The sequence below is a fragment of the Pecten maximus genome, chromosome 11 (genome assembly GCF_902652985.1).
Source record: "Pecten maximus chromosome 11, xPecMax1.1, whole genome shotgun sequence".
Lineage (NCBI taxonomy): Eukaryota > Metazoa > Mollusca > Bivalvia > Pectinida > Pectinidae > Pecten > Pecten maximus.
The window spans coordinates 41,795,342-41,822,066 of record NC_047025.1 but is presented as its reverse complement, the minus strand read 5'-3'; the positions used below and the strand labels follow the sequence as shown (position 1 = coordinate 41,822,066).

General features: G+C 37.5%; 3 protein-coding genes across 4 annotated transcripts in view; 2 read left to right on the top strand and 1 right to left on the bottom strand.

Annotated features, from left to right (window-relative positions):
- Positions 1-138, bottom strand: part of LOC117338622 — an 8,239-nt gene extending 8,101 nt beyond the window's left edge. The window contains exon 1 of the mRNA XM_033899979.1: positions 123-138. Within this exon, the coding sequence (XP_033755870.1) occupies positions 123-138 (16 nt within the window). The remainder of the gene's footprint in view (positions 1-122) is intronic.
- The window catches only part of LOC117337533 (cytochrome P450 27C1-like), a 17,451-nt gene extending 2,224 nt beyond the window's left edge, over positions 1-15,227 (top strand). The window contains exons 2-11 of one of the 2 annotated variants that reach the window (XM_033898557.1): positions 1,901-2,331; positions 5,906-6,096; positions 7,221-7,420; positions 7,838-8,038; positions 8,326-8,510; positions 9,711-9,877; positions 10,261-10,339; positions 11,217-11,376; positions 11,611-11,654; positions 11,778-15,227. In XM_033898557.1, the coding sequence (XP_033754448.1) occupies positions 2,134-2,331; positions 5,906-6,096; positions 7,221-7,420; positions 7,838-8,038; positions 8,326-8,510; positions 9,711-9,877; positions 10,261-10,339; positions 11,217-11,376; positions 11,611-11,654; positions 11,778-11,882 (1,530 nt within the window). In that variant the 5' untranslated portion in view covers positions 1,901-2,133 and the 3' untranslated portion in view covers positions 11,883-15,227. Of the gene's footprint in view, positions 1-1,485; positions 2,332-5,905; positions 6,097-7,220; positions 7,421-7,837; positions 8,039-8,325; positions 8,511-9,710; positions 9,878-10,260; positions 10,340-11,216; positions 11,377-11,610; positions 11,655-11,777 lie in introns of those variants that run through there. The other variant, XM_033898558.1, reaches the window with a different exon arrangement.
- The window catches only part of LOC117338621 (uncharacterized protein PB18E9.04c-like), a 14,769-nt gene continuing 2,403 nt past the window's right edge, over positions 14,360-26,725 (top strand). Inside the window, exon 1 of the mRNA XM_033899978.1 lies at positions 14,360-14,373. Within this exon, the coding sequence (XP_033755869.1) occupies positions 14,360-14,373 (14 nt within the window). The remainder of the gene's footprint in view (positions 14,374-26,725) is intronic.

Sequence of the window (26,725 nt, the reverse complement as noted above, 5' to 3'; positions counted from 1 at the left end):
CATAAGTTTGCCCCGTGCGTCACGAGGAGCGCGTACCTTTACTTTCTCTACAAAAATACACAGTACATCAATGTCAATGGGTTTGTGTACAAGTAAACCATTTAATGTTTTTTATAAATTACATTTTACATCGTTCATCTTGGATTTCTTTCAACGATTCCAAGCCTACACCATACTGGTTGTCACCTGCGGTAGCTCGGGTTGCTGTTTGTTTTTTATAGACCTTACCTAATAGACGTATATTACGTAGATATCAACGTTTTAGTTTACTATGAGGTGTATACACGAAAGGGCGTCACCAATATTTCCCCATTATGTAACATAGTCCACCATTAGTGATACCACCGACCCTGGCGGTCCTTGCATGGCAAACCGCAATGTTGGAAATGGCAAAGTCTGCTAACTAGAAATAGTTGTTGAAGCCGTTATAAAGCTGTACACAAAAACTCTCGTCTTATTTTAGTGCAGACACCGGCAGACATGGATCAAAATGTCTAAACGTGATTTAATTCAAAATTATTTTTCAATTGAAGGTAAAATTATTTCGAATGTTTCATGTCATATCAATATAATCTTAGATGAGTTTGCCAGCTCCGAGTTATTTGGGCTAAGCTTGCGAACGATGCCGCACTTGGCGCATTCCACAGAAAATGGCGAACTACTTTCTAAATATCAATCGCTAGAAAGCAGGAAAATACATTCCCAATGAATCTTGAATGACGTATGACCGTTAAACATTGCAGGTTAGTGTTAAAGTGAACGATGTACACGTGAACCAGTAACACTTTCATTAACACGTGTAGGATGTAAAACGGTTCCTCACTGGCAGTGTTCGACATTCCACAAGTCGCTTCTCTAATTGAATGGAAATAGGGACTAGGGAGCTTAAACATGAAAGACAGAGTTGAGACTCGGAAGGTTAGGGTACCAATGTTAGATCTGATAGCACACAATAAAGGCAATCGAGGAGATTCCGAGGTCCTTATTGAATGCTATTTGCTGAAGCAAACTATTCTACAGTTCCATATTTTATAGATGGAAATATGATTTCCCTATATGTCATTCCCATTCTAATTTTATAAAGTAAGATATTGTATTCTAGAGTTTCAAACCATTTCTTTCTATATTTGTGAAATTCATTCTAGAGTCCCATTTTATTTGTATATGATAAATCATATTATCGCAGGGTCCATTTGAGTTGTATATGATGAATATAGTATCGTAGAGTGTCATTTTATTAGTATATGATAAATTATTATTGTAGAGTCTCATTTTATTAGTATATGATACATGTACATTATATTGTTGTAGAGTCCCATTTCATTAGTATATGATAAATTAATATTGTAGAGTCCCATTTTATTTGTATATGATAGATTATGATATATAAAGTATCATTACTTGTTCGGTGTGACTGTTCCCCACGACTTTGGGAGCTTAAAGCATTCAAGTACCGAGCCGGGTTTACGTCGTCACCTCTGGAATGGTTACACGGTAGAAATACAACTGTTTTATCACATTTTAATACCATTCTGATTAACTGGATATTTTGTCGTAAAATCAAGCACCCACCCCAACAAACATTGCCTTAGATGATAGCAACCCCACGATATACCCGGATCATGAGCACCGTATTCAGGGACACATATGATTCGCCGGCTGTGTTTACGGTACAATTGTACCAGTGTGACCCTATTTAAAGCGAATTCACGGGGCAGTCAGCAGAAGGCAGCTAGCGCCTGACTCGCTCTGACGTTTCTACTACTGCTATACACGGAGATTCAATATATATACACACACTTGCTATGCAATGACACCGGAGTTTAACTGGTATAAAGGGGGTTATGTCTATAAGTAAGCGACAAAAGGCAGCGCTTTAACTCTGTATTTCTGATTACAGTGCTATGAAGAGAAGAGGATATGTGCTGGTCATATTAAAATAAACTTAAGGAAATTTCGGAAAAATACCTCTTTGGATGTAATTGAAAACTTTAATAATTTAATTTATTAAAAATCAACGAACTATGGCAGAATCCGTAATACGACAAGTGGCCACTGGTGTGGGACGGACAGTGACAAAGTCAGGAGTAAGACGACGCCTAGTGAAACGAGGGTAGGGCTGTCTCCGAGGATATGGTCGGAACGTCCGGGGACACTCACCGCCATCAAACTACACTGGCTGCAGTGCCAACACAGTTTGTGGGGGCAGAATGTGATAAAACGTCTGTGAAAACGCTGCAGGATTTACCGGGGCCGAAGGGGCTGCCAGTGCTGGGAACAGCATATGAATATTTTAGAAAGGGCAACCGAGGACAGATGCACAAGGTCCAGGTAAGAAACCATGTCATGTAGATATTACTTTTACGTTTTTTTTATTCCGCCTTTATTACGCTTTTTAACGATGATGCCATTTTTGTGTAGACCTAGAAAATTCCAAGTATTTCAATGAGCCTCGAAACCTACTGCCGATATCGGATACCTACTGCCGCTATCGAATCTATTTTAGATAGAATTAGTATGTGATCAGCATCGACGATAATTACGAAATCGCCCAGGATATTGATTATCTAACGTTATTTGAACGATGGATAATACCTCACTAAAGTTATCACTGTCCCTTACCAGAGAGTGGTTGGTCCCACAGAGTTCCATATCCTTCACTACCCCTCTATCAGTTTGATGTAAAAACGAGTTGAGTGATACCAGGGGCTTCTCTTCTTTCTGAACCATATTCTAATACTTTGGTGAAAGTGACGGAATGCTGGAGAGGATGCCACTTTGTGAGCGCACCACCTGTTTACTCGATCACTCAACTCTGCACGCCCTGTGTGCTAACTTGATTGTGTACCTAGCGATTGATTGAATCCTTCACCCCGACAGATACCTTGTTCACTCATCAATATCTAAAGACAAAACCCTGCTATTTTGTTTGCATGTGATTAAAATATGGTTATTGCTGCCCAACATTCATGTTCCCGTTCATAAAGTACAGCTTCTGTAAGTAGAACTGGCAGTGCCGTAACACCACATCAACATTAAATGTTCAGTATACATTATCGCTCACTTCAAATTATGAAATTACCTGAAGGTAAATAACATTTATAAGAAGGGAGAATACAAAGGCATTATCGATGTAACTGTTGAGCGAAGGTTGCTGCAGAGTCCTTCCACACGGAGGGGAACTGTACCAACGTCCCATATGTTGAAGTGCTGTGATTGTAATTCAGATAGCTAGCTATAACTGACGGTACTGTCGACAACAAACTCAAGCTTGTAAGGTTTGTTTTTAGGGCCCAGGTGTAACGTTCCCTGGGTTTACGTCGTGGTGTATGGGGGATGCTTGTACCCAGAGTGTACGTGCCCTGCTATCTCTTTATCTGTACACGTGGGAGGATCGCTTCTTTACATACGCACGATTTTCCTTGTGGACGTTGAAAGAATTTCGCTTGAAGATCGTGGAATGTTGTTTCAGTGAGGTGAATTCCGTACACTTTTACAGGTAGCAACATTTTAAAATGTTAGATACACCCGCATGTAGGTTAGAAGGCCCATTACCTGTACAGTACGTACCGAGGCATTTAGGTCCAGGCGATGTCTAATGATATAATGCACAATGTAATAAGACGTAATTTAGTCGTGTGCCTAAGATTTTATATATTCATTTTGACATGCAAAACGCATATGTTTACCACTTTGTTAAATTTATGTGTATCGTCCGACCAAATATGTCTTTCCTCGTGACAAAAGCGACACATACCTCTCCAGCGTAATATATCCAAAAAACATGTCACTGGAAAGATGAGAAGCCTCTATTTAAAAAAAAAAAGAATGTGTCAAGGCTTTCTCAAAGAAAGGTGTCAAGCACGACACTTTCACAGTCCTTTAATTCTTTATATAAAACAGCCGGGAGATGGTCAGTAGTATGTTTTCTGTCAGCTGTTTTCTGATCTGTCGTTATGATTAGCCGAGCTACCTGATGGCACGTTCTGTTGCCATACACAACGATAATGAAACTCTATATGTACATGATAGATACCCCGCTGTACCAGAGAATGGATTAGCGACGAAGGGTAATTGGTATAGACCAGATATACACCCTGTGACGCGAACATTAACATATCGGGGGGATGCATGGACACGCTGGCCAGGTGTCTCCAAGGCAACGGACAAAAAGCTGATTGGTTTATCTTCAGCATGCAGTGTGTGATGTATCGGGTTTCAGGCGACGGCAGGTTTCAGGGACATGTGGTTTGCACAGTTCCCATATATTATGCTGTAGTATGTCAGGGAATACTTTAATGTGATATATAGTAAGATGTTTCATACAAAAAGAACCGTGTTTGGATTCCGTCATTTCGATTCCATACAACCGTAGTCGTGACAACGTCAGAACTAGATGACACACCGTTAATAACACGACAACATACGTATGGTCCATATAGATCAATCTCAATTGATACGTCGAAAATAACACAGGACATTAAAGGTACTATTACACTGAAAACTGCATTTGATATCTTACAACGAATTAAACGTTGATGGTGTACCTCGTCATGTTCCGTATTATCCATGTCTACAAAGGCATGACGTTAGCTGACTGAAGATTATAAACATCTTCTCAGGGGGATGTGTACAATCGGGTACATTAAGTTTATATCTGTATATAAAGTACGTATCCAGAGGGACATTGTTGGTAGTCCCATTCAGAAGTGTTGTAGAATAGGCAAAAACCTCTCGATTCCGGTAATTGTTAGCATCATTATGGTTGTTAATATGGTGTTTTGAAAGCAGTGTTTAATCTAAACCATCTGTAAATACGTACTAAGGGTAGTTTTGTGTCATATATTTCACAGATGATGTGTGCTATCCCGTCGCTGTTGTGATTATTATACAAACACGTCGTTATGAACACAGATGTTCTGTACAAATCTCGTTCTCATTTAGCTATAGCATAAAGGCCGGACCATCTCGTGTAAAATGTTTTTTTCACTAGGTAAACGACCGGGCTTCATGCTGATTTATATAGAAAAGTGCCTGAATGAGAAGAGTTTTTACTACGGGAATGACAACTATTTGATGTGTCTGTTAAATAGATGTTCTCCAGTTATTGAACACGTTCGCCTGAAGGTGGTTTACATTGTACAGCGGAGCTATAATGACGCTGCTTTACACATGAGTAAATAGGAGTCTAGCCCGTGAATGGGTGGCCTTTGTTGACAGTAATGAGTTGTCCTTCCAACGCTCGTCCTTATGATCCACTGTGTGGCGATCAGGGGGATAGTCCAAAACCCAACCTGTCATTGTCCATACAATCCTCGGGCAACACCAATGCATAGACAATGCTGCTCACGTAGGTTACTGGGAACCCCAGGGATCTCTTCAGTATCCTGACAGGATGACTTGGTCACTGCATTCAGCGGAATGAATACGCCATCGACAAGCGGAGATGGCGATCATTCTGTTTGTTATATCGCTTATAGAGTCTATTTCTACATGCAATATAAGGACGTTTCATGATAAAACTTAACACTCTTGTATTGGGTGTCCTGGTGATATAGAATCCATCATTTAAATGTTACTCAGCAGACATCACTTAGTCTTGTATTTCATCATACGATGTAAGCTGTGATGTTAATTGTACTAAACTAGCATATACCATTCTATTACAGTGTTTAATCTATCCATAGGTTTTTGAAAAATCATAAGATAAATATCAATTTCAATTCAATAACTCCTCAAATGTATTGGTGTTACCATATAAAAATACGAACTGAAATCCAGAGGGATTGGAAAATTATTAGAGTACAAATGTACATATGACTATAGAGCATTGATATAAAACGGTAAGATATCCCACATCGGACATTATATATATGTCGATTAACGTATGTTTTGGTTATTTCAGACAAATTTTCACAAAAAGTACGGAAAGTTTTTCAAGGAAAGATTGGGCCCAGTGACGAACGTGTCGATCGCAGATCCACGCCTGGTGGAGGAGATCTGTCGGAAAGAGACCAAGCTTCCCCTCCGTCCTCCGTACGAATCATGGGTCCTCTACAAGAAGATGCGAGGCCAGAACGCCGGGGTTTTATCTGGGTAAGTCCCCCAGTTGTCCATCATTTGTCGGGAAAACAGATATGTTGTAATTTATATGTTAACACATTTTCGCCTACGTAAGGAGCGAGCACCGGACCATTTGTCTCCTCTATAAACTCGAGCGCCAGTTAGCATCTTACAACACTGGTAGGTTTAAAGGATACATATACTGGCAGAAGATACATTTTTGTATATTGTTTTTCACTTAATTCTATGCAGTTATCATCGTTATTTTACCAGAAATAATCTTTTCAAATCTTTATTTATATATAGCAATGCTATGCATATCACACGACAATATGTTTACCTCGATGACGTCAGTAACAACATATTTATATTTGATAGGTATCACACACTATCCCTATTGTAGAATATGACGTAGGTAGAGCTATTCATTTATGTACAAGGTTTTCTAGTAATATGCATGTCAAGCTTCGTAAATTCATCGCAGTACCTAGATAAATGATTAGCCAATGACGAGGCCGAACCTCAGACAATGACAGTGTCGGAGAGGTGATAAGTAGTTCAAAGACAAGAAGAATATTGGATCGATTCATTCAGTACGAAAGTCATAATTCATACCTAGCTTTGATTTCTATTTCCATGCGTATTAATAGTAACGGTATTCTTCTTAACTCTTAACGTCGAAGTAATAAAATGTGTGTGACACTGTTGAGAGCCGAGTAAATACGTTTAGAGCTGTTTCTGTGACACAGCTGTCAGATTTGTTTGAGGTGTATATGCTCAACACTTACCGGCCAGGGGAACTGGGAGGTGAACGGGTACGCAGTCATCTAGTACAGCCACCTCCAGCAACACTCTGCCTAACACACAGATGAACTTAATACTAATCACTAACTGGAATCTAAGTTATTCAACTAACAGCATCTCACCACCTTGGCCTTTAGTGGAATGTTAAAGAGCGTTTTGTGTGTTGTACAGGGTTAGAGATATCGTTTAGTACCTATGCTGTTCAACACACTGCCTGTGTATATCGTACCAGGGCAACACTATTCTTGTGTATAGTTTAGCGGAGTAAAGCTGCTGGAAGCATCTACTTTATGTTTTGTTATTTTGTATTGCGGAGACACTGCTTTTGGCATTTCCCACCTTTTGTTTTGTAGCATCGGAGAGGAATGGAAAAATGCAAGAAGCGTTTTATCACAACGAATGCTGAAACCAAAGGTTGTGTCTGAGTACACTGGTGTGATGAACGAGGTTGCTGATTCATTCATGGACAGAATACGGCTTCTCCGAGATACTAGTGACCAGTCCGGCTACATCCCAGGCTTAGTTAACGAGCTCAACAAATGGTCAACAGAAAGTAGGTTCAGCATAGCATTGCCACACCAAAGTACATAACGAAACCTTGTCATAAAATATTAAACTGGAACAAATTCCTAAAATAGTAAACTCGCCCCAATCAATAAAATATCAAACTCGAACAAATTCATGAAATATTAACCTATCACCAATCAATGAAATATAAAACTCGCACCAATTAATAAGATATTAAACTCGCACCAATTGATAAATTATTTTAATTCTGAATGTTGGTCCTTACCCATGAAAATCTGTTTCAGTTAAAAAGCACATAGTGTATTTCCAATGTTTATCTTTACAGGTTTTTTTTTATTTCTATAAACATTTACATATAAGGAATTGTTCCTTAATTTCATTAACCATCAATTGGATTTTTAAAAGCACCAGTAAATCATGTTAGGTTTTCTTCTCTTGGCAGCAATAGCGGCAGTACTTCTTGAGAAGCGACTGGGGTTTTACGACGAAAATGTGCCAGCAGATGCACAGGAATTCATAAACTCTGTGATAAGCATGTTTTTAACTGGCCATCAGTTGATGGTGTTCGCGAATGTGCACAAGGCGCTGGGGACGAAAGTTTGGCGAGAACACGTTAGATCAATGGATTCCATATATAGAATAGGTGAGCTGTTTGCGATATTTCATTTACTCTATGTTCCTTTTCATAAATAAACGTGTAGCGAAGTCGGAGAATCTTTGATTAATTAGTTTACGAATAACCATAATTGAACTAATGTATAAACATAAAAATAGCCATGTTAATGAGAAAGCTTGTTATCATAAGTAAAAGAGAACAACATTTTAATTTAAAATCAAATTACTAAATATAATATATACGTTTTACCGTAATACACACGTGTTTTAATATAAACGATATATATATATATGTGTGTTTTCATTTTCTTCCAGCCGAAACCCTGATTGACGAAAAATTGAATGAGTCCAAACGGTTAGCGGAGTTAAGCCATGATGAATTTGAATCGGCTACGTCGAAAGGATCCGCATTTTTAGACTACCTCTTTGCAAGCAAAAAACTCTCGTTAGAAGACATCAAAGTAAACACGACGGAAGTCCTTCTTGGCGCTGTCGATACGGTGGGTACCTATCGATAGTTTATTTTGCCTGCCCAGAAAAGAACAAAAACATCCCCTCAAAATCTCATGTTCATTGACCACGACAAAGTACATGTCCAATAATTAGTTACATTAAAAATCATTCATTTTAGAACATTTATGTTAAAGTGTACGTTTCTAACGAAAAAGGAAGGACAATAACCTGCACGAAACTGAGTAGATTTACTTCATTACATATAACTTAGCTTACTTATCATTAATAAGATTTTGATGAATACAGTTTTTATGCGAACTAATAGTGTAAAGAAGAAAAAGGGAACGATTTTATAGTTGAATGTAGCTATTACTTGAAACAGATAACGCATAATCAGATAAGGGAGCCATTTCTGAGCACGAGACAAGGTGCACCTATCACCCAGCGCTAGTCTTTCTATCAGATAAAGCCAGTTGTGGTAATGAATCGTTCTGCTTACCAGAAATAACTACTTTGATAAGAGGTAAACTCGTCTTCATTCACACCTAGGTACGTGAAGGGTCAAATTATTTTGTATTAAACCTAACTCTGTATGATTTGGTTGGGAGGCGCGTGCAGCACTCGCTGGGCGCGTATCGACTTACCAATCGGATCCTAACAGAGCCGAGCGTCCTACACGCACGTTTATCCAAGTGTTTCCCCCTTCACGGTGTTGGAAACCAAACAGAAAAATACACCTCAAGAGGTTGTTTCCTTGGGTGGTCGAAGTATTGCATTATATTGTATATTAAGGATGACAATTGCCTTTAAATGCAAATTAGCATTAAAGGATAAATCATCCTACGAGTTATGTATTAGTAAGTTGGCTTGCGTGCACTCCCAGTGATCTCTTGTATCAGTTTTATAATCTTAGGTATTGTTTTTTCATCAGCAGAACCAATGGTATGAACTAGTTTGGGTGAATGAATACACACACTATAGAAGGATACATTACATTTTCACGAGCTATCTCCCCCTTACTCTATCAATGCCCCGATCGCCATGTCCTCGGATGTAGGCGAAACTTGATCCACTTCGGCATTTAATCGCCATTTACCACTTAATTAAGATAGCTTACACGTTGTTGAAATTAAATTGACCGGAAGAGGATATTGTTAAAGATAAGCAACCGAGTGTATATTGTGAATTAAACGAAGTTTAAGAAAAATGTCATTAATTAAATGTCGTTACCTTTTTTGTCGTTGTAGGCAGCAAATGCGCTGGGCTTTGCAATGTGCCTTCTTGCTCAGAATCCACGAGTACAGGAAAAGTTTCACCAAGAAGTACAGGAGCAGTATGGCAAAGGAAAACATGTTAATTATAACGATTTGCAAGAAGCAAGTTACGTCAAAGCAATCGTGAAAGAAACGCTAAGGTTTGTGTCCGCTATCAAGGTCATACAATGTAATTGCAGTATCTAGAGCAATTGAATATGTTCCGCCCTTACAATACATATTTCAACTCCTTTTGAAATGAGATTATGCTACATCAAAAATCATTTGACGTATTTGATTCAGTAATGGGGTAAATAGCCTCCTTATATATGTCAATAGTTGTTCAGATCCAGTTTCTATTGCTTTAATTCATTTCTTGTTTTTCACTTTTTGGCTGTACGGACGAGTTTATAAGGACACAACTGCCTGATACAAGCTTATTTATTACCAAGTTCAGAACTGTAGATGTTGAACTTGTATGTTTTTATAACCCTATGAACTATGAAGTAATTTCACTATATAATATAAACATTTTTGTTTGTAGAATATATCCAGTCCTTCCCATTAACGCCCGGGTACTAACCGAGGACACTGTCATCGGCAACCATTTGCTTCCGAAAGGGGTAAGTTGTACCCTTGCTACCACTTGGATATAGCTATTGATTGTGACGTTTACATTTTGTTATTTTTGCGTTTTCATAACATTCGTATTATTTGCCTCATGGCCAGGAATTTAGAATAGTGATTATGTAAATATTTTTAGCATTAATATAAAAGATGTCTATATTGAGGTTTGTGATGGTTATATTGCTGTTAATGTTGTCTATATTGATGTCTGTGATGTTTTTATTGATGTCAATGTTGTCTATATTGAGGTTTATGATATTTTTATTGATGTAAATGATGACTGTATTATAGTTTGAGTTGTTTTCTATTTGATGTCAGTGTTGCCTATATTGAGGTTGATGATGTCTGTTTTATAGTTTGAGTTGTTTTTATTGATGACAGTGCTGTCTATATTGATGTCTGTGATGTTATTGATGTCTGTGATGTTATTATTGATGTCAGTGTTGTCTATATTGATGTTTGTGATGGTTATATTGATGTTAATGCTGTCTATATTGATGTCTGTGATGTTTTTATTGATGTCAGTGTTGTCTATATTGAGGTTTGTGATGGTTATATTGATGTCAGTGTTGTCTATATTGATGTTTGTGATGGTTATATTGATGTCAGTGTTGTCTATATTGATGTCTGTGATGTTTCTATTGATGTCAGTGTTGTCTATATTGATGTCAGTGTTGTCTATATTGAGGTTTGTGATGGTTATATTGATGTCAGTGTTGTCTATATTGATGTCTGTGTTGTTTCTATTGATGTCAGTGTTGCCTATATTGACGTTTGTGTTGTTTCTATTGATACAAGTATGGTCTATAGTGAGGATATTATAATGTCGATATTGATGTTCTATGCTAATAAAGCTGTTTATACCTTTTGTAGACCTGCATCCTTTTCAACAACTACACCATGTACCATGACGAGTCGTACTTTCCGGATCACGACGAGTTCCGGCCTGAGAGGTGGATGCGGAAGGGCCATCATAAAGAATGGGATCCCTTCACCACAGTTGTTTTCGGGTTTGGAGGAAGGAGTTGTCTTGGTAGGTGGTTTAATTATCAGTCAGGTCCTTTACCTAAATGCTATTATGGTAACTTCGATATTTTATATTTCTGAATGGAATACATTCTGCATGATGTTGTAAAATCATTAAAGAAAATGCATATAAACATGTTTTTTCTAGTGGTACTTAAGTTACAATTTTAGCAAGGCCACATCTAAAACATAAATTATATTAGATTAAATTACTTCACCTATCACATTTTATGTATTGCAGGTAGGCGTGTAGCAGAACAAGAACTACATATAAGTCTTATGAAAGTAAGTATATATCATTGGTCTCTGATATACAGTGCGCTGTTTGCTATTTTCTTATTATGTGCATTTAATTGCGTTTTAAATATATTGATGTCTTGATTACACGCTCGTTTCCTGCTGTTTCAGCTTACACAGAATTTCTGGCTCGAGCCAACAGGGGAAACAATACAACCAACCCTACGGACGATACTAACACAGAAGGAAATCCCAGTCCGATTCATTGACCGGTAGACATTGGCGGTAGTGATTGGCGTTGGAAGGTGTGCCTGTTGCCTATGAGGGAAAAAAACCCTGCAAAACACGGGACGACCAGGCAGTGCTCGCCAGTCTATACAGCACTGTTAACACACCGTGGACGATTACATTCTTAGTGAATTGTCAAGACAGATGCTATATATTGCCTGAGAATATCGATGTACAATGACAATTTAATAGACAGTTACAGACACCTTCCTTTACAAATGGAAACTCCATACGCGTAAAAGCATTACTCTCTACATGTGTTGATAAGCATTGGCAGCCAGTAATCGTTTTCGTCTTTCTGCAAGAACAATCAACTGGTGTCCAGATCGGTGAGATGGTACCCAAGGTCACCTCCACATTTCTTTGACGCTGATAAGGTGATTACGTTTGCATCATAATGGATATTTGAATGGGTTCTGTCAGCATCCGAGCTGTGCCGAGGCCCCTCGTCGATTGAGTACCTGCCAGTGAAGGGGTTCTCATCAATGAGTGTTCCGGCAGACGAGACTGTCACAAGTTCGACGCTTCACAATGTTGGTAAGAGTCTGTGAATAGTTTCATCAACATAGACACGAGAAGTGTCTTTTTAGGCCGTCGCTAATGGAACTGGATGCACCATTTTCGTGTGACTGGACATGCTTGTTCATTTCGGGTTTGACGGGTGAATTAGGTCTGGATTGACCAGAACTTTGTATATGTATTTGAACATTTCGTCACGGTAAATCATTAACAATCCTTACTCCATTGCTTCAACGTTTATTTGATAAGGCCTACTTACATTTGACATGAAGGTGTTATATGTGTGAAATCAACTCCAGATAAACGACAAAAGAGTGACGGAACAATGTTACCGGTCTGACTGCTAAATACTAAGTCCCATTTTCATAAAAAAAAAGCAGGGTAGTATTGCACGTTTTGTGTTCGGAAAGCCTCTAGGCATATCACGACTGTCCTTATGTCGCCATGTTGTGCCTCTACTGCGGACTGAACACGGGTATCATGAAATCATCAAACATATCTTTCTTTTTATGTATCAGTGATGTTAACTTTAGTTAGTTTTCGCCTATGAGCGATTCGTTTATAACAGCAATGCAATGTGTACGGGAGGGTCACTTCCATCGTATTTTGTGGGTGTTTATATATGTGAGGGAATTGACTCTAATGTGATTTCGTGTGTAAATGTTTGGGATAATACGCTCCAGAGTGTATTGTGATGTGTAAATCCGCGAGAGGGTAAGTATTAGCGTATTTTGTGTTTCGTAAATCCGCGACAGGGCAAGCTCCATGGTAATTTGTAATATGGAAATGCCAGAGAGAGCAAGCTCTAGGGTGTTTTGCGATGTGTGAATCTACGAGAGAGCAGCTCCAGTGTGATTTAGGATGTATGATTCCGCGAGAGAGAGAGAGAGAGAGAGATGGCAAGCTCCGGTGTGATTTGTGATGTATGATTCCGCGAGAGAGAGAGAGATGGCAAGCTCCGGTGTGATTTGTGATGTATGATTCCGCGCGCGCGCGAGAGAGAGAGCAAACTCCAGTGTGATGTGTGGTGTATGATTCCGCGAGAGAGAGAGAGAGAGAGAGAGAGAGAGAGAGAGAGAGAGAGAGAGCTCCAGTGTGATTTGTGACGTATGATTCCGCGAGAGAGTATATGTCATGGAGTCTTATGATTTGTAAATACATGTTTGTTATATGATGTGAAGTGTAAATACGTGTCCTATATTTATTTTTAATGATTTTGTTGTAGTTGGTGAAGTTTTTCGTATTATTTATTTCACAAAACAATTTTCAGAATGAACATCTTAAGACGTCGACGCTCCCGTCAATATAACAAGACTTTAGCGTGTTTGTTTGTGGAAACGATGTTTTCAAATTCGGAAACTATATAATGTATAAGAAGGAATTTAATCGCTATTAATTTGATAATATATATATGGTTCCACTGCATAAGTATAAAGGATTGTATCTATAAAAAAAGAATAAATAATTCTCTAAGATCCACCTTTAAATTTCATGTAATAAAAATGAAATAACACCTATTTTCAGCTGTGGCTTGGTTATAACCGGACACTGGGGAATGTGCATCGTCTACAGATGAAATGTGATGCCTCCTTTTTTGTATAACATACGAATTTTGAATGACTTTGTACGCTATATAATTCCATTCAAATCCACATTTCAACTATGAATTAGACCGTGATATTTGCTGGTGTTATTTTCTTGGCGGTCTAGTTATTACACTGAAGCTACAAAACTTAGCTCCGGTACTTCCTTACTGTTTCTGACAGGGATTTGTGTTATGATATGAACTATCGTTAAACTAATAATTACCAGTCCTGACACCTGACGGAATCTGACATATTCGAGTGTGTCTCATCGTCTCGATGAAGTTGAAATAACAGATTTATTGAGTTATAGACATGCCTATGTTAAATTAAAAAGAAACTTTAAAAATACAATAGGTCACGATGGTGAAGTTCACGTAAAGGTCCCATTTAGGGACAATGACGTTATACTGTGTACGCACAGTGAACTTATGTTAAGGCAATAGTATGCATGTAATATACACTTGATGTTAAGGCTTTTTAACATAAGTAATATATATGTAATAACGACTTGATGTTAATGCTATATAACGTGTAAAAAGACTTGATTTTAAGACTTCATTGCATATATGTGAAAAACTTTACACGGTTGACTTATATCAAGACTATAATATATTACATATGTAATAAAGACTTGTATAGTGTACTACATATGTAATAAAGACTTATAGAGTATATTACATATGTAATAAAGACTTATATAGTATATTACATATGTAATAAAGACTTATATAGTGTATTACATATGTAATTAAGACTTATATAGTATATTACATATGTAATAAAGACTTATATAGTGTATTACATATGTAATAAAGACTTATATAGTATATTACATATGTAATAAAGACTTATATAGTGTATTACATATGTAATAAAGACTTGTATAGTATATTACATATGTAATAAAGACTTACAGTAAGGATATAGTATATTACACATGTTGATATAATGTTTATAGTACATGTATAATAAAACCTTAACCCTAAGTCGCCATTACATTGTGATACCCAAGGGAAGCAGCACGTGGACGTCTGGACGAGACTCAATGTGTTTTAACAACTTGTTATTCCTTACTCGTGTTAACAAGTAACATTATTATTATTATTTGTTGTATCTGGTTGTTTGCATAATAGACTATGTAATGAGGTCACTAATGTTATAAGTACAATGATATGTGGACGCATCAGTGACTTGCGAAATTGTTGAATAAAATATAGGAAATACTTAACTCATGACTGTTTGTTATGTGTAATGAGCATGATGATCAACTTACTTTTTCTCTCGATTATTTATTCACAATATGTTTCTTCCTTAACACAACCTTAGTTTAAATTATTTTGAATGGACACAACCCCGTAAATTCTGAGTGTTTTAAACTCATAGAAACAGTTTCAATATGTCTATGACACAATATGTTTTAGATAAGTATATATAACAAATAAACAGATGTCATCAAATAAGATATAATATACAAAGAAATTCGGCTTAAGAGATATCTTAACCCTACTTTATGTAGTGGTTTTTAAGCACAGTGTGTCATTAATAACCACACACCACAGTGCACAAGGAGGTCATTATCATTATCGATGTGTAATATTAACGACTATATTGTGTTGTTAAACATATCTATATAAAAAAGTTATGGATTTATTTCTCACATTTCAACACAGCGCCAAAAGTTCGCTAACGTTCTATACAATCCTCGTTACCCGAGGCCGAGGACAGGACACTGTTTAGTAACATGAATATATCTAGTTATATGACACAGATGAGACTACATAATCTGAATTGTGGGATAACTTATACATGTACTTCTGTATCTATAATGAGCCTGACACAATCCGTCAAGAAACACGGGCATGTGACCGGACACATGTAATGTTCTTTTCACAATATTATATACTCAGTGCACTACCTACATCAGAATAATTGCAATGTGTGTTTGCAACGTTTACAAATCCTCTTTGATTAGGTAGGGGGACTAGGATAGGTAACTGTAAAACAAGAACGACGACACACGCGAATGAGACGATTCGAAGCAAAAAACAAAAACAAAAACAACACTCGGGATTCAGCCAATCAAACAGAAAAGACAACAAACAAGGATCTCTCAATTCGAAGACAACACTCAGAACCAAGGATAAAGAACCACGGATAAAGAGATAAGGGTAAAGAAACAAGGATAAAGAACCAGGGATAAATAACCGAGAATAAAGAACCGAGGATAAATAACCAAGGATAAAGAACCAGGAATAAAAAACCAAGGATAAAGAACCACGGATAAAGAACCGAGGATAAATAACCAAGGATAAAGAACCAAGGATAAAGACCAGAGGATAAATAACCAAGGATAAAGAGCCAAGGATAAATAACCAAGGATAAATAACCAAGGATAAAGAACCAGGAATAAATAACCAAGGATAAAGAACCAAGGATAAAGAACCAAGGATAAAGAACCGAGGATAAAGAACCGAGGATAAAGAACCAAGGATAAATAACCGAGGATAAAGAACCAAGGATAAAGAACCAAGGATAAAGAACCGAGGATAAAGAACCAAGGATAAATAACCGAGGATAAAGAACCAAGGATAAATAACCAAGGATAAAGAAATAAGGATAAAGAACCGAGGATAAAGAACCAAGGATAAAGAACCGAGGATAAATAACCGAGGATAAAGAACCAAGGATAAATAACCAAGGATAAAGAACCGAGGATAAATAACCAAGGATAAAGAAATAAGGATAAAGAACCGAGGTTAAAGAACCAAGGATAAATAACCAAGGATAAAGAAATAAGGATAAAGAACCGAGGATAAATAACCAAGGATAAATAACCGAGGATAAAGAACCGAGGATAAAGAAATAAGGATAAAGAACCGAGGATAAAGAGCCACGGATAAAGAAATAAGGATAAAGAACCGAGGATAAATAACCGAGGATAAAGAACCAAGGATAAAGAACCAAGGATAAAGAACCGAGGATAAAGAAATAAGGATAAAGAACCGAGGATAAATAACCATGGATAAATAACCGAGGATAAAGAACCGAGGATAAAGAAATAAGGATAAAGAACAAAGGATAAAGAACCAAGGATAAATAACCGAGGATAAAGAACCAAGGATAAATAACCAAGGATAAAGAAATAAGGATAAAGAACCGAGGATAAATAACCAAGGATAAATAACCGAGGATAAAGAACCGAGGATAAAGAAATAAGGATAAAGAACCGAGGATAAAGAGCCACGGATAAAGAAATAAGGATAAAGAACCAAGGATAAATAACCAAGGATAAAGAACCGAGGATAAAGAACCAAGGATAAAGAACCACGGATAAAGAACCGAGGATACATACATGTAACCAAGGATAAAGAACCAAGGATAAAGAACCAAGGATAAAGAACCGAGGATAAAGAACCAAGGATAAAGAACCGAGGATAAAGAACCGAGGATAAAGAAATAAGGATAAAGAACCGAGGATAAAGAGCCACGGATAAAGAAATAAGGATAAAGAACCGAGGATAAAGAACCACGGATAAAGAACCAAGGATAAAGAACCGAGGATAAAGAACCAAGGATAAAGAACCGAGGATAAAGAACCAAGGATAAAGAACCGAGGATAAAGAAATAAGGATAAAGAACCGAGGATAAAGAACCAAGGATAAAGAAATAAGGATAAAGAACCAAGGATAAATAACCGAGGATAAAGAACTAAGGATAAAGAACCAAGGATAAAGAACCGAGGATAAAGAACCAAGGATAAAGAACCAAGGATAAAGAACCGAGGATAAAGAAATAAGGATAAAGAAATAAGGATAAAGAACCGAGGATAAAGAACCGAGGATAAAGAAATAAGGATAAAGAACCAAGGATAAAGAAATAAGGATAAAGAACCAAGGATAAATAACCGAGGATAAAGAAATAAGGATAAATGAACCTGAATATAAAAGACAACAAGGATAAAGAACCGAGGATAAAGAAACCAAGGATAAATAACCGAGGATAAAGAAATAAGGATAAAGAACCGAGGATAAAGAAATAAGGATAAAGAACCGAGGATAAAGAGCCACGGATAAATAACCGAGGATAAAGAACCGAGAAGAAAGAACAAAGGATAAAGAACCAAGGATAAATAACCAAGGATAAAGAACCGAGGATAAATAAACAAGGATAAAGAACCGAGGATAAAGAACCGAGGATAAAGAACCAAGGATAAAGAACCGAGGATAAAGAACCAAGGATAAAGAACCGAGGATAAAGAACCGAGGATAAAGAACCAAGGATAAAGAACCGAGGATAAAGAACCAAGGATAAAGAACCAAGGATAAATAACCAAGGATAAAGAACCGAGGATAAAGAACCGAGGATAAATAAACAAGGATAAAGAACCGAGGATAAAGAACCAAGGATAAAGAACCGAGGATAAAGAACCAAGGATAAAGAACCGAGGATAAAGAACCGAGGATAAAGAACCGAGGATAAAGAAATAAGGATAAAGAAATAAGGATAAATAACCAAGGATAAAGAACCAAGGATAAAAACAAAGGATAAAGAACCGAGGATAAAGAACTCGAGGATAAAAACGAGGATAAAGAACCAGGATAAGAACCGAGATAAAGAACCGAGGATAAAAAACCAGGATAATAAACCCAAAGGGTAAAATAACCGAGGATAAAGAAAAGGATAAAGAACCGAGGATAAAGAACCAGGATAACAGATAAGAGAGAAAAGAACCGAGGATAAGAACCGAGGATAAAGAACCAGGATAAAGGACCAAGGATAAAGAACCGAGGATAAAGAACCGAGGATAAAGAACCAAGGATAAAGAACCGAGGATAAAGAAATAAGGATAAAGAAATAAGGATAAAGAACCGAGGATAAAGAACCGAGGATAAAGAACCGAGGATAAAGAACCGAGGATAAAGAAATAAGGATAAAGAACCAAGGATAAAGAAATAAGGATAAAGAACCAAGGATAAATAACCGAGGATAAAGAAATAAGGATAAAGAACTGAAGATAAAGAACCAAGGATAAAGAACCGAGGATAAAGAACCAAGGATAAATAACCGAGGATAAAGAAATAAGGATAAAGAACCGAGGATAAAGAAATAAGGATAAAGAACCGAGGATAAAGAGCCACGGATAAAGAACCAAGGATAAATAACCGAGGATAAAGAACCGAGGATAAAGAACAAAGGATAAAGAACCGAGGATAAAGAACCGAGGATAAAGAACCGAGGATAAAGAAACCGAGGATAAAGAAATAAGGATAAATTACCAAGGATAAAGAACCAAGGATAAATAACCGAGGATAAAGAACCGAGGATAAAGAACCAAGGATAAAGAACCAAGGATAAAGAAACAAGGACAAAGAACCGAGGATAAAGAACAAAGGATAAAAAACCGAGGATACAGAAATAAGTGAAAAAAAATGCATAACTCCACATTGAGGAGGAAGAAGCGCGTCTCCCGATCTAAGATACTTCCTGAATGGACATTATTTGATGTAGGGAATAAGTACATTATTTGGTTATAAAGTACAGTTTCACCATTGATCAATGGCAACACGTTCCAGATCTTGGACCTGTTTAGTGCCAGCAGATTTATTTAAAGTGTGAATTGTTCACATATACTCATTTATATATCAATCAAATAGATAATGTTATCGTTTCAGAACGGTTAATACAGCCATGCATTTGGTTTGGCTGCACAATGACATACATACGTACATGACCTTGGTGACATGAAGATAAGTATGAGGAAATCACTTCCTACCCAGTTTGTGCCGTGTTTGATTGCATTCATCACTGTCTAGTCAGACGTTGGGCGGAGTGATACGATATATAGCCTACTTGTATGTTAACGTAATGACGAAGCGGTACGATGGCTCCAGCTTTATATAACACGACGCGTTCACCACCTATAGGTGTGCCTAGTTCATAATCAAGTCTCCCTCTTCTGTCTTTATTTATCAATGAACGTAATCACCGTAAGTATCTATTAGCACAAAATAGCAAACCACGTACCAACGTACGGGGTCATTACACTGTCACCTTGTATGAAAGCAAAGGACATTTTTCTGTCGCACATTTACATAAGAAATTTTAGATTAATCGGCAAAGTAAACTCCAGTTTTAATTTCAATATATTCAACCATCAATCATGAAAATGCATATGGAGATACAGTGAGTAGGTTATTGCATTAATTAAGAATTGAATTAAAATGATTAATTTGTCAGCAATCCCAATTATAGGACGATAATTTTCCAAAAAGTTTATGTTTTTGTGGTATTCAACTTGTAAGCGTTATCGCGGTGTCAATGGCACGTGTTCTTGTGAAGTCACGAGAACACAGTCGTTCCTGGCAAAGAAATCTAGGTCCTGGAAATAACATAATCATTATTTTAATTGAACAACTTTAATCAATATTCAACAATGTCATGTTTTCCACCGGGAGGGTATTCGCCATTTATACAAAAACACAGATTGTTGCGTATTCTATTGTCGCCACAAAAAACACACTTAATATAGTGACGTGAGACAAAACGATATAATTTAATGACAACGTCACGAACATATCACAAATAATAATTTTCAATTTTGTTAATTTAATGTTAATATGAAAATTGAGAGCATTATTAAATTGAAGGAAATTATCGCATTTTGTACATGATATTTTTCGTAACATACCTTGTGAATAATTAGCGAATTTACTGAGAAACTGATAATATTTAATGGTCCACGAATCTGATATTTACTCACTCTTTTGAACCATATAACACGTCTAATACGATATTCTCTCATTCTATTGAACTACAAGTTTAACACGTCAAATACGATATTTTACCATTCGGTACTTTTGTATTTTACATATGAAAATATTTTCTAAATATTTAGAAATGAGGAAATCAATATTGTAAGATTGATGTCATAAGTTATTGAAGTCAAACGACGGCGTTTTTCTATCGTCCTAGCGTTACCTGGTAACTTATACCTAAAGAACTAATCACATTTTTGTTAATACTCGTGATTAATGCAGCATCCTTCGCTTTATTTTACTCGTAACAGAAGGAATACACGGCAGATTCCAATGCTGTATAGAACCTTCTGAGTGGTAAATGATGAATAACAATGAGTGAAGATTTGATGTATCATACTTTATTACAAATACATTTTCCCCGACTACTGACGGAGAAACTAACAACACAAGTTTTCTAAATATGCAGATTGATGAAGATTATGGGAAAGTTGTACGGTCGACATTGTGATCTTATTTGGAAATAGTATATTTCCTTATGTGATATGAAGTCAGAATAGCATAATTCTTGCTGATATGCCTAGTGGTGCCGTTGTGACCATCCGGCGGGTTCCGTTGTGACCACCCGAAGGGTTCCGTTGTGACAACCCGAGGGGTTCCGTTGTGACCATCCGAGGGGTTCCATTGTGACCACCCGAGGGGTTTTGTTGTGACAACCCGAGAGGTTCCGTTGTGACCACCCGAGGGGTTCCGTTGTGACAACCCGAGGGGTTCCGTTGTGACCATCCGAGGGGTTCCATTGTGACCACCCGAGGGGTTTTGTTGTGACAACCCGAGGGGTTTCGTTGTGACAACCATAACTCTCAATTACGATTGTGATTTAATCCGGATATGACCAAGATTTGTATGGCGGGTGTCGTCGATTTAACCTGGATTTGTATGGCGGGTGTCGTCGTGACCTAGATTTGTATGGCGGGTGTCGTCGTAACCTAGATTTGTATGGCGGGTGTCGTCGTGACCTAGATTTGTGTGGCGGGTGTCGTCGTGACCTAGATTTGTATGACGGGTATCGTCGTGACCTAGATTTGTATCTGTATCTGTTCCGGAACACCTGGTCTGTTTACTGTTTCATGAGTCTACATTGAAATCTGTATTTATTGTTTGTAGTTCAATTGATTATTCTATCTGACATTTCCCTGGTTAGCATGCAATGGATTTGATATCTGTTGCCTTTCAGAGAAACGTGATGTTGAAAGGTTACATTGGTCCGGAGACCTGGAGTACACTGTATGACACTTGTAGCGTTTTTATGAATTAAAACCCTGTAATAATACCCAGATTACCCGACTCCTATCCAGGTTGTTGGTACTAAACAACACATGGACTACCTCAACATGCAACTGTCATGCTCTTGTATGACGCACGTATTCGCGTAACCTAAATGTTTTTCTGTGATCAAACGGATCACCGATCCTTTAGGTATATGGATAGGACAGGAAACAAAAACATACATAATAGAGATGAACACTTTAAAAACATAAATAAAAGGCAATTTGTGATTGACGTGTTCGATATACCACGTTTGGCAGGCGGTCTCACCTTGGCCTGATTTCACTGGCGTTCATTAAACTGTAAGCAATTGTCGGAGAAAAACTAATTTGGCAATATTTACGTGAGATATAGTCCAACTTCCGTTGCTTCCATAATTGAATCGTTTGAAGAAGGGTTGGGGAATCTGAAGATAAACGGATGACCTGCCAGTTCTAGCGTTAATGTGATGGATATTAAGACAATGCACATCTCCGAATTAATAGTTTTTTGTTGAAGACAATGTTAGATACTGATCGGTTTTATGGCTGTTTGTAACTCTATTATATGCATAGATAAGACGATTATAATTTGATCTTACCCTCCAGCAACAGATAACGCTATAGACACCCGTCCTCTGTTTACATATTGTTGTTGTTTTTTAATTTCCCGTCGGATTACATCTTAACCTTATCTCTACATTCTTACACAACCTCCTCAGTGCGAAGTGTTATTTAGCACTTCGTTACTGGTAAATGCACTTTACACACTGGTGTTGCTGAAATGCTACGTTTGTTTTGGTAGACACCTTTCCCTGTTTATGTACCACATTACTGACAGTGTACATGTATTGAAGTACTCGATACATCTTAACTATGTAAATTTACCCTGTATGTAGGGCGTAAGAACTGCACCTGCTGTCCCAATTGCATGATCGTAAGAGGCGACTGAATTTGGGATCTTATCTTTTCTTTCAATCATCTTCATTCTTCCTAATGTTTCCCTTGACGTTGCTTCAATTTTAGCCTTGAGTTGAGAATCCGTCCCTGGGAGGAGGACTTTGGCTTTTGTTCCCTGGCCGAGACATGCCAGAGTCTATAAAACATGTAGTTTCTACGCCTGCTTTAAAGTAACTTTGTCAATTTCTTGTCTTTCTTTTGTATTTAATCTTCGCAAGAGGGAAATAGATATTGATGATGACGAGTACTTTAGCATATGCATTACTGTCGTACGTTGATGGTCTTGAGTTGAACAAATAATATTCCGCCATTTTGAATGTGCTACTAAACGCATTCAGCGTTTTCGGTTATTACCAGTGAAAAAGAAAACACCGCTCTGATTTGACGATGCCAAAAGCATAGTGATTATGTCAGACCGCTGTGCGTTCACCGATATCATTTTTATTCGATCGACATCTCTTGGCACTTCACTGCGGTTATATGATAAAATGTTTACAAATTATAAAAGGGAAAATGTACTTCACTAGAGGGGCATATCTGTTTATTGCTTACATGGTGACCAAAAGTCGCGTAACAGCAAATCTGGGTATTCATGTATTACCAACAGGTTTTTTCCCCTTTGTGGAACCTATAGATGAAATATATTTGTTATAGTTGTTTAGCTACCTCTTACTGGTAAAATATCTGTTATCACAGCGATAGTGTACGCCAGCTAAAGGACTCTTTCGTGCCTTCAAATATAAATAACTGGATTTGCATTCCGAGGACAGACGTAGTGACCTGTGATTTGATATCAAGTCCAATACCGGCCAGGATGCTGACGTCACAAACAAATGTCACAATATCGTCACAGGCAGAAATAACAATATCGTCACAGGCTGAAATAACAATATCGTCAAAGGCTGAAATAAAAATATAGTCACAGGCAGAGATAACAATATCGTCACAGGCAGAAATAACAATATCGTCACAGACAGAGATAACAATATCGTCACAGGCCGAGATAACAATATCGTCAGAGGCAGAGATAACAATATCGTCACAGGCAGAGATAACAATATAGTCACAGACAGAGATAACAATATCGTCACAGGCAGAAATAACAATATCGTCACAGGCAGAGATAACAATATCGTCACAGACAGAGATAACAATATCGTCACAGGCAGAGATAACAATATCGTCACAGACAGAGATAACAATATCGTCACAGACAGAGATAACAATATCGTCACAGACAGAGATAACAATATCATCACAGAGAGAAATAACAATATCGTCACAGGCAGAGATAACAATATCGTCACAGGCAGAGATAACCATATCGTCACCGACAGAAATAACAATATCGTCACAGGCAGAGATAACAATATCGTCACAGACAGAGATAACAATATCGTCACAGGCAGAGATAACAATATCGTCACTGACAGAGATAACCATATCGTCACCGACAGAAATAACAATATCGTCACAGGCAGAGATAACAATATCGTCACAGACAGAGATACCAATATCGTCACAGGCAGAGATACCAATATCGTTACAGGCACAGATACCAATATGCAGTGGGCACACCTTTAAAGCCCACATATTCACATGTTTTTTTGGAAATACTGCCAGGGGTCAATGGGATTACCACAAACGTCTATGACTGCGTAATTCCTAAGTCTTTTAATTGAGATAAGACTTGGATACTTTCCCACATCACTGACTTTCAACAGAGAATTATTCTAGCACGTAGATATTGAACGAATCAGTCAGTCTTGATGTCCGCGTGGCAGTAGTGTAGTGATACGTGACTGGTTTGTTAGATACCCTTAATGGGGAAAATAAAACCAAAAAAGATAACCTCCCGGATATGTCTTCCCGGATACATCGGACACGAAACGCACCCGGTGACGTCGGGTCAGGGGGTACATAGGCATGCCGAATTCTTCACTTATTAGTCGAGAAAGTTTTGAATGCGTTTTGAGACCAGAAGTCAAACATGACACAATCCTTAAGTGTATTGAATACTAAATCAGCCTGTGTTAGATGTGACAGCGCATTGTGTAGAGATTATATTCGGATTTACTAGTTTAGTTAAGTCAATGTTAGTTGAGCATGTCGTTTATGTAGGGAATTTACACAAATGCTTTGATCTAGAACTAGTATTTAGATAGACGTTTAGAATTTAATACAAATTAAACAGATGAGAAGCAGTGAAAAAAGAGGTTGAGAAGCCTGAGTCGGCTCTCTATCTCTGCCGCAGATCAAAAGCTAGATACGTTCAAGGAAGGCAGAAGGCGTATTGTTCAACAAGCACCTTTCAATATTGACTTTGCAATTTTGAAAGAAACTCGATCAATCGTTTTTGTATATAAATGAACATGTTTTATTTGCAAAATCAACACTTGTTATAACATTAGAACTGTGTTCACGAATATACTCCGTGTGTAATGTAATCGTAGAGCATCATGTCTGAATATTTATATGTATACTCCTATCTGTGTCAGTAGACAGATGTCTGAATGTTAGACCATGTATACTCCTATCTGTGTCAGTAGACATATGTCTGAATGTTAGACAGTGTATACTCCTGTGTCAGTAGACAGATGTCTGAATGTTAGACAGTGTATACTCCTGTGTCAGTAGACAGATGTCTGAATGTTAGACAGTGTATACTCCTATCTGTGTCAGTAGACAGATGTCTGAATGTTAGACAGTGTATACTCCTATCTGTGTCAGTAGACAGATGTCTGAATGTTAGACAGTGTATACTCCTATCTGTGTCAGTAGACAGATGTCTGAATGTTAGACAATGTATACTCCTGTGTCAGTAGACAGATGTCTGAATGTTAGACGGTGTATACTCCTATCTGTATCAGTAGACCGATGTCTAAATGTTAGACAGTGTATACTCCTGTGTCAGTAGACAGATGTCTGAATGTTAGACAGTGTATACTCCTATCTGTGTCAGTAGACAGATGTCTGAATGTTAGACAGTGTATACTCCTATCTGTGTCAGTAGACAGATGTCTGAATGTTAGACAGTGTATACTCCTATCTGTGTCAGTAGACAGATGTCTGAATGTTAGACAGTGTATACTCCTATCTGTGTCAGTAGACAGATGTCTGAATGTTAGACAGTGTATACTCCTGTGTCAGTAGACAGATGTCTGAATGTTAGACAGTGTATACTCCTATCTGTGTCAGTAGACAGATGTCTGAATGTTAGACAGTGTATACTCCTATCTGTGTCAGTAGACAGATGTCTGAATGTTAGACAGTGTATACTCCTATCTGTGTCAGTAGACAGATGTCTGAATGTTAGACAGTGTATACTCCTATCTGTGTCAGTAGACAGATGTCTGAATGTTAGACAGTGTATACTCCTATCTGTGTCAGTAGACAGATGTCTGAATGTTAGACAGTGTATACTCCTATCTGTGTCAGTAGACAGATGTCTGAATGTTAGACAGTGTATACTCCTATCTGTGTCAGTAGACAGATGTCTGAATGTTAGACAGTGTATACTCCTGTCTGTGTCAGTAGACAGATGTCTGAATGTTAGACAGTGTATACTCCTATCTGTGTCAGTAGACAGATGTCTGAATGTTAGACAGTGTATACTCCTATCTGTGTTCAGTTAACGAGATGTCTGAATGTTAGACAGTGTATTTCTCCATCTGGTGTCAAGTTTTGACCGGAAATTTGCTGAA